This window comes from Misgurnus anguillicaudatus, chromosome 22 (assembly GCF_027580225.2).
Source record: "Misgurnus anguillicaudatus chromosome 22, ASM2758022v2, whole genome shotgun sequence".
In the NCBI taxonomy this organism is placed as follows: domain Eukaryota; kingdom Metazoa; phylum Chordata; class Actinopteri; order Cypriniformes; family Cobitidae; genus Misgurnus; species Misgurnus anguillicaudatus.
Genome location: NC_073358.2, coordinates 47452573 through 47467601, shown reverse-complemented (window position 1 = coordinate 47467601; position 15029 = coordinate 47452573). Strand labels below are relative to the sequence as shown.

General features: G+C 37.1%; 1 protein-coding gene across 2 annotated transcripts in view; it reads right to left on the bottom strand.

Annotated features, from left to right (window-relative positions):
* nos1 (nitric oxide synthase 1 (neuronal)) overlaps positions 1-15029 on the bottom strand; it is a 93197-nt gene that overhangs the window by 41956 nt on the left and 36212 nt on the right. For both annotated transcript variants that reach the window (XM_055198433.2, XM_073861134.1), the window contains exons 7-11: positions 10650-10795; positions 10392-10554; positions 7807-7898; positions 2525-2666; positions 1672-1811 (exon numbers count right to left, since the gene is read on the bottom strand). In XM_055198433.2, coding sequence (XP_055054408.1) covers positions 1672-1811; positions 2525-2666; positions 7807-7898; positions 10392-10554; positions 10650-10795 — 683 coding nt within the window. The remainder of the gene's footprint in view (positions 1-1671; positions 1812-2524; positions 2667-7806; positions 7899-10391; positions 10555-10649; positions 10796-15029) is intronic.

Sequence of the window (15029 nt, the reverse complement as noted above, 5' to 3'; positions counted from 1 at the left end):
TTGAACATCTGGAAACACATTCAGTCGTCAGGGTTCCCACACCTTAGTTAGCTTCAAATTCAAGGACCTTTCAAGGACTTTCCAGGTCCATTACCTTTGCGGGGACACATTTCAAGCGAGAGCAAGGTTACATTGTGTGATCTTTTAGTATACATTGTTACAGTTCCCTTTCAAGACAACTCGCGCCGCATCACTGCGGTGACACTTTGGGGACACTGCCAGGGGTACGTGCATCTGAATGTGTATATCAAATTCAACCAATGGTGAGGCTTAACGACAAAGACAGGGTGACGCGGGTGCCAGGAAGTATATCTGAAATATTGCCAAAGACAGGGATGCAGGAAGTATAGCAAGGGAGACGAAGCGCATCGTTCCCTTCTCAGGGAACAACAGGTACATACGCAACCCGAAACAATAATATGGATTTTTTTTCCAGAAAACTTCTTGCATACAATACATTCCAGCACTTTCAATGATGTATCTATGTATGTATATTTTGAAAAACTTCCCAGGGCCTTGATTTTTTCCCCCAAATTCACAAACTTTCAAGGATTTCAAGGACCCGTGGGAACCCTGAGTGATACTTAAAGCAACACTATGTATTTTTTTGCTTTTAAATAATGTCTCTAAAATTATTTCAGTGATAGAACAACTGGACAAATTGTACTATTGCTGCAACCTGAGCAGCCTCCTAGCTGCTACAAGCACACTCTGAAAGTGGCGGTGGAGGGTAGGAAACACAGCCCCGCCCCTCCCCCTGCCTGCAGAAGAGTGTCTGATACCAGGCACTGCTGCGCTTTTCAACCACATGGGGCAGCTGTAAGTCATTTTTACATGGAAACTACATAGTGTTGCTTTAACTCTTTCCCCACCATTGAGGAGTTATCTTGTCAATTAAGAAAAACAAATGACGCTTCCCTGACGATTTTTACGGTAATCTATAATTCTGCTATTATCCACTTTGTGTCGCTCTTACCCAATTCATAAAAAAACTAAAGCATCAACTAATTCAACAACATTATAAACTCTGTGTATGTTTTGATCATCGTCGTGAATCTGATCTCTAAAAAAAGTCCATTACAAAAGTGCAATTATTTTGCTCAAAATCTGGTATTTTTTAAGAAACCTACCCATATTTGTTATAAAAAGAGAACAAATGATTTTTTTTCCATTTTGTTTGTTTGTTTAAAAGCAGAGGGTCTGATCTTTCATTTGATATATTTGTATGTTTATATATTTATAGATAAAAATTTTCCTAGAAGGCATCTTGTGTGAAAATCACAAAAAAAGTGCTGGCGGGCAACTTTTAAAAAAAGGCTAGTGGGGAATGAGTTAAAGTCATGTCACTGATCTTTCTATGTATTGACCAATATTAATTTAAGACGCCAACCTGGCAGCATTAAATGAGCAAATGGAAGCAGGGTTGAAGGAAAAGGACAGTTTTAATTCAAATTGGAAATCAGGGCTCCCAGCGTGATATCGCCGTTGCTATGCTCCAGAAACCTGATCAGTTCAGCCTCTCTGATCTACCATTTCCCTCTGGCATGAATCCGACTTGCTGTTATCATTTTCTAGGTAGATGAAGTAGGTGAGGACGTGTGTTAATCAGCAACTCTAAACCCTAAACCCCTAAGACATCTCAGACAGCCGGTAATATCTGGTTCTTCTTACTTTGGATGTTCGATGGGAACCTCAAGCACAAGATCATCTGGAATCTCAAAGAGCTCGGGATCGTGTCCGTTGGCTTGGAGAAGAAGCGGCAGAACGTCAAAGCGACCTTTTGGAGCTTTCCATCCTTGCTGAATACAGATCTACAAACCAAAAATCAAAGTTAAAACCAAACATGTTTAGAACGATAAACCTAAGTGAAAATTATAAACTGCACACTGAGATCTGAGAGTTTTGGTCATGTGACATACTGTAGGAAAACGTTACCCCAATGCCACTGCCCTGCTATCCCCTAAAAAAAACTTAACCACAATTAGCAACTTTATGTTTTTTATTCAAGAAATACTAGATTACTCCAAAAGATGTTTTTTAGAGATCCAGCCTTTTTTATTTTAATATTTAATGCATAAAATCAACTTTATGTCCTTATGATCCCTGCTAAAAAAGACCAACTAAAACCAGAATAAGCTGGTTGGCTAGTTTTAGCTGGTCTCCCAGCCCGATTTTAGCTAGTTAAGCTGGTGTAGCAGGCTGGTTTTAGAGGGGTTTTGGTCTAAACCAGCTTGACCAGGCTGGAGGTTTGGCCAGCTTGGCTAAGCTGGTTGGCTGGTCTTAGCTGGTTTAAGATGGAAGTAGCTGGTTAAAGCTGGTCCCCCCAACCTGGCATAGTTGGTTAAGTTGGTCAAGCTGGTCTTAAAGCCTGGCCCGCAGGTCAGCAGGTTCTAGCTGTTGGGCAGCTGGTCTCCCAGCATCACCAGCTAAGACCAGCAAAAAAGTGGCCCATATCCCTCTAAAACCAGCCTGCTACACCAGCTAAAACCAGGTTGTCTATTGCAGTGTTTCTCTCTGATCTCACCTCTGTTAGTTCTACTGAGGCCGGATCTCCGAGTATGGATCCATCAGGCTGCTTGTAGCCGGCATACCGAATCAGCTGACTGTTCCACACGCGGAAATCGCGTTTCCCATCAGTCCTCTGGGGGAAGATGGTGATTGCCGATCTGCATGTCAAAGATCAAAGTGATCATGTTGAGATCATTCTGGTGGATTTTAACATCTCATCCTCTAACACAGATCGGTTTAATGACCTGATGAACTCAAAACTGGACTTTTAGTCTATATCTGTTGAAGCTAGGCTCCCTGCAGACCAGCTGGCGGGGGGGGGGGGGGTCTGCAACTAATGGGCATCTTCAAAACGGGGTAATACTTGTGTCTAGGGGTGTGCAGCGGAGTCAGTATTTGTATCTGTATTTGTATCTGTAACAGTCTCAAAATTATTTGTATCTGTATTTGTATTCGGATGGAACCGGAAGTGGGCGGGTCTTAACCCGGAAGTTTGTCATATTACATTAAAATGGCATTTTAAATGCATTTCTGCTTTTTATTATAATTATAACTTAAATAACTGTAAATATTTATTAAAAATAAGAATACAAATTTTTTATCAAAAAGACGAATAACTTGATTCTTGTTAGTAATACTCATGGAAAGCAAACAACTCATTTTTAAAGCCTCATACACAGTGGCGGATGCAGAACGTGACATATGGGTGGGCATGGATTAAGTCCGGGTGGGCCTGAATCTATGGGTGTCACTTTTGAATAAGAAACTATAACAAGTCTATAAAATTCGTCAAAACTTCAGAACACTAATTTAAACAGCATACACACACACCCGAATTGCACGTCACATTTTTGACATTATTGATACTTTAAATTGTAATGCAACGTGACATTTATTAAGCCTTTTTGGTCATAGCCTACAAAAAAAAACCTGCACACAGTGACAGGAAGTATAAATGAACCCCAAAAAAAACTTATACTTTTTTAAATAGCCTATTAAAGTTTTTAAATAAATACGGCTACTAAATGCTTAAAATGAAGCTTCTAACATCATATTCTCTTCATGCAAATCACTAAAAATATATTTTCGTTCTCACATATTTAAGTTAACTTACTAAATAAAAAAAGAAAAAGGGAATTGCTAGAATAATGTTAGACTCTGAGGTTAAACGAAATGACCAATAAAGAAACATTTAATATACTTTTTGATGAGCACAAGAGCAAGCCTACTCGTGAAGAGCGGAGCCGAGGAGCGCGCATATCAGACGTGAACGAAAGGAATAATGGATTTAATGCTTTCACTTCATTTCCTGACAGTTTCACTTGTTAGTGAGGATACTAATGGCTAACAATATGACGCCGAATTACATACAACATAATTACCTAATTAAATCTGAGAGAATGCAAACACATTACAATATTTTTTCCTCCGCCCGACGGCCAAGGCGCAGATACATTTTTGTAGCCTGACAGGAATTCGCCATAGCCCGTAATGGACGTCGGGCAAGCGATTTTGCGAGGTTTGTGTAGTAGAAAGTCTTTCTTTAAAGTGAATTTCGTTTTGTATAAATTGTATCTTAATATTAATCAATGTTTGATCAAACAATTGCTTCGATTTAATAAATAAGAAGCAAACCAAGAACGTCTGTGGTGTGGATTGAAGTGAACCCACTATATTTCCGCAGCCTACACGTCTTTCTGCTTTTAATGCATTTCTTAAATTAATGTCTCAATTACACAGTAGGCTTATAGGTTGTTATGATAGGCTATTTGTTGCTTGAAAGCAATAGGCTATATTGTAAAAAGTGTAGCAATAAGCTACCCAGTCTCCGTGGCGTGACTTATAGTGCTGCTATATCGCTATATCAAACAACATCACTGTGATCAGATGTTTTCTTTCTATTTTTTACCCCGCTGTCATATTTGTTGTGTGTTTATGTTATTGAGAGGAAAGCGCGCAGCACATATTTATAACGTGTTGTTATTCAAAATACGTTTCCCACTTGCTTGTCTCAAAGTGATCATGGCTGAAAGCTGCTCGGGAATATTTTTCTCATTATAACGCAACATTCAACTGCTTTAATAGTTTTTAAGTAGTTATCAGGCTTACTTATAATTTTACTGTTTTTAACATAACATGCAATAGATAAAATACACCACATAAAGTAGTATACATGTCTAACTATACACAGTAGTATTTTTTTACATTTCTGATTGGGCGGGCCAGCTATCAATCTCCGCGCCTGCTCATACAGCTTGTGCCTATGTGCTATGCATCATTGTATTGTAGCATTAAAATAACAAACTTGAAAGCACGTTGACAAAACTGTAGGCTACATCACCTTTAAATGTTTATTGTGCCTGTCAGCACAGTGCCAGACCCATTCTTTCTAAATGAGTGCGATGTTTTCAGAAAAAATAAGTAGCCTACATTAATCGCTCATCTAGCGATTCAAATATAGTAATTAAACATCTAAAATGATCGTTATTTGTAAGTTTTCTAAAAGAGTGAAATATAACCTAATACTACTTGTATATCCATGTCTGACATGAGTGACATCTTGGTTTCGGTTTAAAAACATGCAGGAATTTGAAAATAAAATGCAGGACTTGCTTGATGTTTAAAAGGAGATGTTTAAGGGAGATAAAGATCGACAAACTCGCGCTTACTGGCAGATCCGAAATGCAACGCAGAGACACGCAAGTGCGCAGAATAGTTCAAAAACATCTGTTTTGATAAAAATTTACGAAAGCATAATAAGCATACAACAAACTTGCTGAGCTCATTTTTATCTATGTTCATATAGCGTTTGCGTGAATATAATGAATTGTTTAAAAAAAAAAACGTTCTTATTAATCTTCATATAAATAAATAAATAATCAGATATTCGTTTAAATTTTCAAATAACATTATGCTCTATTAAAAATCAGTTTTGACTTAGTTCAAAACCAGCAACATGATTTTAAACAATAATGTAATTAGAAAGATTTAATTCAAATGTTTCAGTTGTTATTTGCTTACTTTATTTTTATGGTAATTGCAATTCATGTCATAGTAATCTTCAGTTTAAATTTTGCTTTTAAAATGTTACATTTTCATATTTTCATCTATTTACTTATTTATTTTATATTCACCTAGATTGACAATAAAGCTTGCTTAGACTAGAAGTAATTAAAAGATCATCTACCGGAGTCACACGGAGATACGGAGTTATTAACAAATATTTTATTATCAGAGTGCAGCATTTCATCAAGGTTTTCTGGTCTAATTAAATGAAACGGAAAAACGAAAAGGGTCATTTTTTACAGTTGGGCTAAAAGAAGTTTGATATTAGCAGCGTTTTTAAGATTTTAAACTAATTCCAAAACAGTGTTTCTAAATAAGGGTTGCGCCGAAAATGTAATTTTATAGATTGCACTCATTCACTTCACACACATATTATTCGTGCTTTAAGGGGTTTATAATTTAGAGCTGTTCCAGTAAACACGTGATTATGTCTGGCCGAATATTTTCTCTGTTATTCAGATGAATTTGTTATTCGTTTTGAAGCTATTATACGTGCCCTTCCGAATAACGTATTCGGCTTCGGGCACATCCCTACTTGTGTCTATTAGCTTTGACATCGTCAGCCCGTTTTTGTAGTCATAAAACTTGAACAAAAAAAATGAACAAAATAAGCAGTAATGTAAATGGGTGATTCTCGCAAAATTAGACTTATGATGTGTCATGAAACATTTTGATAAAAACAAAAATGCTATCAAAATAAGAAGCATACAGTTACAAACATCTCTTCATGTACTATTTTGCACATGATTTCAAATGACATCATACAAACCAATTTTGTTGTTTTTTCCACATTTAAGGGTAAAATTTTCATTACCGCAACGTGTTCATGACTGGATTTGGGTTCTTTGACATGGAAAATTTATAATTAAAAATCAAAAAAATAAAAAGCTTCAGTGCATGTTATACTATAAACATTTACAGTAAAGAAACATGTGGTATTTGGTGATCATTGGTAAATGTAGAGACAATAATAAGGAATATAAATGTCTCCAAGACCAATTTTCTCATCCTCCGCAACAATATTCAATAATTGTTTAAGCCCTCAAGGAACTAACATTTTAAAAAAAATGTTGGAAGGGACATAATTGACAGTGACACTCAAGATGGCTACTAGGTAAGCAGTTCTTATTTTTTCTCTCCAGATTAAAATTAAAATTTTGTTTGTCATACTACCAAGACAACTTTTTAGTTCTCATTACCAAAACATGAGTTTGTAAATACATATATTTAATGTAATATCATGTTGCGGTAATGATGACCTGACTTGACTCGAAATCTAAAAAAATGTATATAATTCTATAGGAAATATTTTTTAAATCCTCTAAAAATAATGGTTATAGTAAGTTCAGACCTTAATCTTATATGTTCAAAACAAAAAAATTGGCTTCAATGGGTTTTTAAAAATTCTGATGCTGGACACCTAAATCTGGATTTCGTGAGAATTACCCAAATGACAGGCTGACGGGATTTAAAAAGAAAGAATGGTCCCCCTTACTGTTTTAATAGGAAATGCTTTTTAAAAAAGAATCATCTAAAAGAAATTACGCTTAATAGCTAAAGCTGTTTCAATTCATTATGCAGTTCAAGTTTAATTACTTTTTATAGTGTTTTTTGTTTTTAATAAAACTACTACATCTATCTCACAAACAAAGTAATAACTCAGTGCTAAAAATACATCACAGTGACATGTCAGCATTCAAAAAGTGCTTACGCTCCTTTACTTGTTTTCCGACTTCAAAAGTGTGCTAAGAGCAAAGTGTCAGTCCCGTCAGTCTTAAACTACAGCTCTGGATGAAATTTGGGTCACAGGCGAGCCCTCGCAAGCAAAGAAATGATTTGTCGACATGCAGAAAAAGTGTAGGAGACCTCTAACGTTTCTTATGGCAGTTCCTAAACAAGCAAATGTGGAGGCTTTTGAGTTCAGAGCGTTTGAATTGTATAAAACCGTTTTCGTTTTTCTTACGTTTTTCTTCACCTCTCTCTCTCTCTCAGGCTCAAATCTTTCTGTTCGACTGACATTAATTAAACAGAACAGAGAATAAGTGTCGGATATGATTAGCTTTGCACGGTGGTAGCGATGCCATTGCTCGGCTCTGCCGTGGCAGGTGTAGCACTGAGGGCTGGGGAACAAGGTGACACAAAGTGCACAGAAACACACAGCTTGACAGTGAAAGAGAAAACGAGAAGCAGGGAAAAACAAGGCAGGAGCCGGTGAAAGGTGGCCACACTAACCTGAGGTTTCCTTTGTTGGTGGCGTATTTGATGTGGTTGCAGATGTAATTAAACATCCCGTGAGCGGTCGTGCAGTCTCGGGCGTCGAAAACCTCAACAGAGAAATGTCATTTTTAGGGCACGCTCTTCAAATCATCATCACTGCATTTATATTTAATCACACTAGATTTCAATAGATGTAAGAGATGTTTGATGAAGAAAAGCTGTGTCTTTAAGATTTTTATGGTACTAATCTAGGCTTTGAACCGGTTCACTGAACGAAAACCAGAAACTTTTGATGTTTTGCAAGGAACAGAAACGAAACCAGAAACTTCCCAAAAATATATGTTCTGGAAGAGAATCATTTATTTAAAATAATGGTAACCTGTAAATACTGTTATTTTTTTCGTTCTTTGACAAGATTTCTGTGCAATATGACTTCGTTGACTCATCTGAGAAATGAGAAGCTTGCCACCAGCAAGTAGTCTACTCAAGCCCAAGTCTCTAATGCTCAATCATAAATATTTTAGGCTACCAAGTATCTCAAGATGTTGTTTTTTTTAAACTAATTAGTGGTGTAACGGATCGCAGTTGATCTGTGATCCGTACATATCACGACCCACGGTTCGGCTCGCTTGCGATTCGCGGATTAATACGCAAATTTAAATATGGTGAAAGTTGATCATTTGCACAAGATTCAAAGGCTTGCAAATGTTAACACTTAAGTGATTTTAAACAATTTAACAGCAAAAAGGCACTAAAGTGAGCAATTTTTTTGTACGCACAGACGCATATGCGGTTGAATGTGTCTGGTCCAACTCCAATCGAACGTGATTATCCCTATGCCCTTAAAAGATCACAACTCTGGATGTATAAACTTGAGAATGAGCTACTGCGCTACTGTGTCTCATACTGTAGTCCATTAAAATACATTTGGTGAATAAAGCACTGAAAAACAACGTAATTTTCACTTTATGTGGAGCGTTTATTCTGCATCTTCTTCCCAAAGCACCATTTGGAATTCGTCCTCCATCTGTGTATGTGCGCCTGTTTAAGTGCACTCAAAAGTGCATACACGGAAAGACGCGTTTCAAAAAGCAAGCGAACAATCTGTCTGTTCTTGACAGGACACATACAAACAAAATGATCTCGAAATACCACAGTATTATTTGTTAAAGTTGTTTCCCAATAAACGACATGGCAGAAATTGTCCATTTCATAATTCCTCTATAATGCTGAAAAAAATGTAGGTATGTCAGAATTAAAGTTATGCCGCTTACATAGCCTTTTTTAATGTAATGTTTAATTTTTTTATGTTTGATAAAGATAGAGAGGAAAATTATATAGACTAATAATTTAAGTTTAATGTCCTAATATTCAGCCTACATATTTGCATGTCCCACAGCTGACATGGAACGTTATTAACCGGTGCGGGAACTTTATTTTAGGGTTGAACCGGAAACTTTAACTCATTCACCGCCATTGACGAGTTATCTCGTCATTTATGAGTTAATATTTAACTAATAAATATGCCTTTCTGGACGAATTTCAAAGTGAAAGTGTAATACCGAATTTATCAAAAACGGAAGTTAAAAAGATTTAATGATTTATTTTAACTGCCTTTATGTTTGAAAGTCATTCCGAGTCTGATCTCTAACATGAATTCCTTTACAAAAACGCAATTTTTTAAGCTTTTTGCTCAAAATGTTGTATTTTTTATGAGAAATATCCATATTTCAGTGGTTAAATTAAGTAGAAAAAGTAAATATATAATGAAACGTTTTTTCCCCTTTTTGTTTGTTTGTTTGTTTGTTTATTGTTTGTTTGAAAGCAGAGGGTGTGTTCTTTTTTGATATAATTTGTATGTTTATATATTTATAGAAAATAATTTTTCTGCAAGGAATTTTGTGAAAATTTTGTTAAAATCACAAAAATGCAGGTGGGCAACTTTTCTAAAAAAGGCAGGCCGGTGAATGAGTTAAAATACTGTTTCTGTTCAGAACAAACCAATTGGGAAAAATCTGGTTCAAAGCCCTGGTACTAATATTGTTTTTGTAGCAACACAACTTCTGGAATTAAAATCTTTTAGTTTGACACTAAAGGAAATTGTTATTGAGCTATCAGTACATCACTGAACTATATAACAGACGTATTGGGCTGACAAATTAAAGGGTTAAAATATGTCAGCCAAAAAATTTGATTAAAGAATATGAATACAACTTTTTTTAATACATTTAAGTGCACTGAAAAATCACATTAACACCAAGAACATCAGGTTATTATGGTTTGATACAAATGCTGTCCAACCACCCAAAGCATTCAGGAACCCATATAATTTGTCTAAATCACATTATGCTGTAGTGGTTCCCAAATTTTTTTGGAGTGTGCATCCCTTTGCCCCCCCCCCTCAAAAAAAATCTCAAACTTAAAATCTGAATTAAACTAAACGTGTTAAATGATACAAGGTAGTCTAGCTAATTTTTTCCGAGGTTTGATTACACAGAATTTATTATAAAGTGATGTATATAAAATGTCATAAAACTGGGGCCCACTGGCACCCCCAGTTTGGGAACCACTGCTGTAGGGGAACTACTGTATATAAGCACCTGTAGTTTGGACCACTGGATGCGTCCCACACAGCGAGCTGCATTTCTCCATGCGTGTTTGGCACCATAGATCAGCTCGTTGTCCTTCAACTGATACGTTCCTGAAATTTCGATCTCTTTTTTGACCTCCTCCAATCGGTCAACGTGGGCCTTGGAGCCACATCTGCTCATAAAGAGGAGAAAGACATTTATTTTAGATTAGCAAAATGAATTGTAGCTCAATCAGCACAGGAGGTTAAGATTAAATCGTGCGCCTGCCTTTTGATTGATGTGTAGTACTGGTCAATGAAATCTGTAGCGAGCGGAAGCAGGTCCTCTTTCGTTCGGACTTCATCTGGCTTGCGGCTCTGCTGATTTGGCACCATAATAGACCCTATACAAACACGCTCGGTGCAGATCGGCACCTGTAAACAAGAGCAACTTACAATAAAAAAGTAAACTATTGAAGAGCTCAAATGCAAAAGTTATTAAACGCCAAAAAGATAATGACAATAACCGAATGCTCTTGGCATGTATTACACATTCATCAAATACTTTCGCTTCAAATCTGCTTAATCCCAGCCTCAAGTCATTCAGAAATGCCGGTTTGGTGGAAGATTCCATTAAACGACACGTCAAAGTCCTTTAAGTGCACAGAAGATAAATGTAAATGTCCGTGGATTACAATACTTGGGTCCCTTGTGAGTACTTGGACCTGAATACAACCCGAATGTGGCTGCAACATGCATCACAGCGCCCCCTAATGTGTGCTGCAGATTTTAATTCTGACTTTGATCATTTGCAATGTTTCTAGTTGCATCTTTAGTGATTTTGGAACTGTTAACCATGTCTTGTCCAAAAAAGTGGATTTTTAAAAGTGTATTTTTTTTGTTTTTGTTTGTTGATGAAATGTTTAAAGTGATATTTGTGAAAATAATACATTTCAAGTACTTACTAATAACCTTTTAATTGCCATTAATGCGGCAATCGCAAAAAAATTAAGTTAAAAATGAACAAATATTAGTTATTGAATATGTAGAAAAAAATGGTCTCATTACCTTCCCCTAATTTACAATGGTAAGCTAATAAAAATGATTTATAATTTGAGCTTTAAGGTCTGTTTACCCGAGGAAACGTTAAAATAAAAAAAAAACTTCATTCGTCTTTCTGTGACAACATGATCTCACGGTAAGTTGTGTTATAGTCACAAAAAATTCGATTCATTTGTTGGTGTCCATGGCACGAAATTCATCTTTTTTCGTGCCTTGGGCACAAATGTCTTTTTCATGTCACTTCTATAAATAGTTTTTCGTGTCCGTGGCACGACTTTCTTTTTTGTGTAATTTTATGTATTGTTTTCTAATTTTTCCTATTTTTAAACCATTGTCGCTTGGGGTTGGATTTGGGGGGCACGCAATTAGCAACAATAACTTGCAAAAACAAGGCTTTAAAACAACAAATACAGTGCAAGCACACACTTATACAACTATTACAGACTGTCAGCTCATTACAGACTCGTTACAGACTGTCGCTGCGCTCGCGCTTTGCTCGACGCAACAACAAACAGCCCTCGCGCAGCACAAGGCAAGCCATTGAAATGAATGGGTTTCATAGCGCAGCCCATCGCACATCGCGTCCTAAGTAAAAGCCGTTATGAAAGCCGCTTTACCATAACCACGTCGCAATGCTGTTAACGGGCTATAGCCACACTTCACTTTTAAGCTTACGTATATTAAAACAACGCTTACTTACCTTTAAAAAAGCTGAAGTCGGCGTGTACGAACATTAAACTTCATTAAAACAGTGTCCTGTAGATTTGAAAATTCCACCTCGACCTCTAATCTCCGAGTTTGAGCCAATCAGGGGCGGTTTCCCGGACTAGGATTAGCTTAATCCAGGACTAGACCTTAGTTTAATTAGGAAATATAACTAGTTTTAACCAACATGCCTTACTAAAACATTGCCTGTGTGCATTTTGAGGTAAAACAAAGGGCACTGATATATTTTAAGATATGTAAGTGCAAGTTGTTTTCCGTTTGGAGAGCTCTTAAAAGTGTTTAAGTCTAGGACTAGTCTAATCCCTGTCCGGGAAACCGCCCCTCAGTGTTTGCATGAAGTCAGATGAAGCAGGCGGTGCTGGTTCGTTCTAAATGTTCTAATATCCATATTTTACACGATCCATAAAATGCCGCGAAAAAACACGTTGCTAGTATCAAGTCACAAATATGCTAAAGCCTAATGATGCATGAGACCCGGCAATACAACCCAATCAGAGAAACTGGTCTATTTTTATTAAAGAAAACCTATATCAACTATATTTTTCTCATTTTATTACATTAAATGTCATGAAACATTCAATGTTTAACTTATTTTAATTATTCTTGATATATATTAAATTAATCAAAAACTGCGTAGGGGGGCACAACAACCTGTTTGGGGGGGCATGGACCGCGAATACCCCCCCTTGATGCCGGCCCTGCCTGGAGATGAGGTTAGAGTTGGGGTTTGGGTTAGGATGTCTAAAAATGTACCAACCCCAAGCGACAATGGTAAGAAAATAACAATACATAAAATGACACAAAAAAGAAAGTCGTGCCACGGGACGAAAATAGGAAAAACTAATGAGAAAACAATACATAAAATGCAACCGACATAAAAAAAGTATTTATAAACATTTGTGCGAGTGGCACGAAAATGTCCGAATTTGTCCAAAAAAAAGCTGAATTTCATGCCATGGACACAAATAAATTAATAAAATTTTCTTGCGTGACTATAACATGACTTTAACAGCTCCAAGTCCACCTGCACTGCCGTTGCGCAGACGTGTTTGCTTTGCAACACGAATATATTACGACTTAAAAACATGCGTGCATACGATAAAGTCGCAGATAGAAGATGTGTGAAGATGTGTGAAACAGGCTTCGGAGATTGCGCAACTGGGCACTGAGTGATTGTTAACATATTCTAATCCCATTCTCCGCTCAGAAGGCAAGGCATCATATCACACAGCGAGCTTCAGTGCTCATCCTCGTGTGTTTGTTTGCGATGATCATGCAACTGTAAACTAATGAAATGTATACAGCCGTTAAAACATCCACTGGGTTGAGAAGTGGCAGCTTCATCAAAGCTGGTGAAAGAAGCAAAGGGACAGGCGGAAATGGCCCATCGCCTCGAGGAAAAGACTCATATGGTCAGAGTAATATGATTAGATTTGAAATGAACTGTCACTTTATGTAGTTGTTAATACAGTATGTTTACTGGGTTGAGATGGAGGGACTAAATCTGGGAGAAAACAACAAGTCGGCTCGTTTAAATAAAGACTGGATTTTTGTGTACAGTAATGACCATGCTGGATTATTTTCAACCCCGTGTTGGGTCAACAAGGGACAAACCTGACCCATTGCCTTGTGATTTAACAGTTAACCCACTGTTGGGTTAAATATAAACATTGTCTGGGTTAATTTAATTTAAAAGCTGTGCATCTTATGATGATAACCAGGGGAAATTGCGCATTAACTAATAGTGATGGGCAGTCCGGCTCTTTCCATAGAGTCGGCTCTTTCGGCTCGGCTCCCTTAGAAGAGCCGGCTCGTACGGCTCCGGTTCTTCATTTACGCTGCGTCCGAAACCGCCTACTTCCATACTATATAGTAGGCGAAAAGCACTATTTAGCAGACGGTTTAGGACGCAGCTTTAGTATCACTGGGATAGCCCAATTTAGTGCTGGTATGCAATTTTTGTATCAATTGTTTTTATAAAAGCCTTATTTTTATGATTTTTTTCATTAGAAAAAATACACAGTTAATTTCATATAACATTATAATAAAACTTTAATTAATTCTCTCTATCGCTCTGTGTACCTGGCCTCACATACCTTCTACATTCTTTCACATAATGGTATAATCCTAGTCTTCCCATTTGATTGGATGCATCATGTGCCAGATACAAATAGGTCCCGCCCCTGCCTGTATCTGAAGAATAGGCTTTCTCGCTGACGGGAGTTGGTTCTTTCGTTCGCTTCAACGAATCGGCTCTTAGAGTCGGCTCATTCACGAATGACCCATCACTATTAACTAATGTTAACAGTTACAACCTTTGATTTTGAAAATGTATTAATAAATGATAAAGTTTACATTAACCAAGATTAATAAATGCTGTAAACTTCATTGTTACCTCACGTTAACTACACTCTAAAAATGCTAGGTTATTTTCAACCCAACATTTGGTCAAAAAGGGACGAGCCTAGACCCTTGGGTTGCAATTTATTGTATTCTGGGTTGTTTCAACCCAAAATCCTGGGTTGTTTTAATCCATGGGTCAAATATAATTTTTGGGGGGAGGTTAATTTAACCCAATGGCTGGGCTCTTCCCTTTTTTACCGAGCCCCTAAGGTGACATTGTAGTTAAAAAAATCAAAAGTTTAGTTTCATGTGCTCACGCGAAACTTTCATGTGCTCACGCAAAACTTTCATGTGCTCACGCGAAACTTTCATGTGCTCACGCGAAACTTTCATGTGCAGAATTTTTTTGTAAAGTTTAGTTTTGCGTGCTCACGTGAAACTATCGTGCACGCACGTAAAACTATGGCGTGCGCACGTGAAACTTTCGCTTTCACGTGCGCGCATGATAGCTTCACGTGAGCACGCGAAACTAAACTTT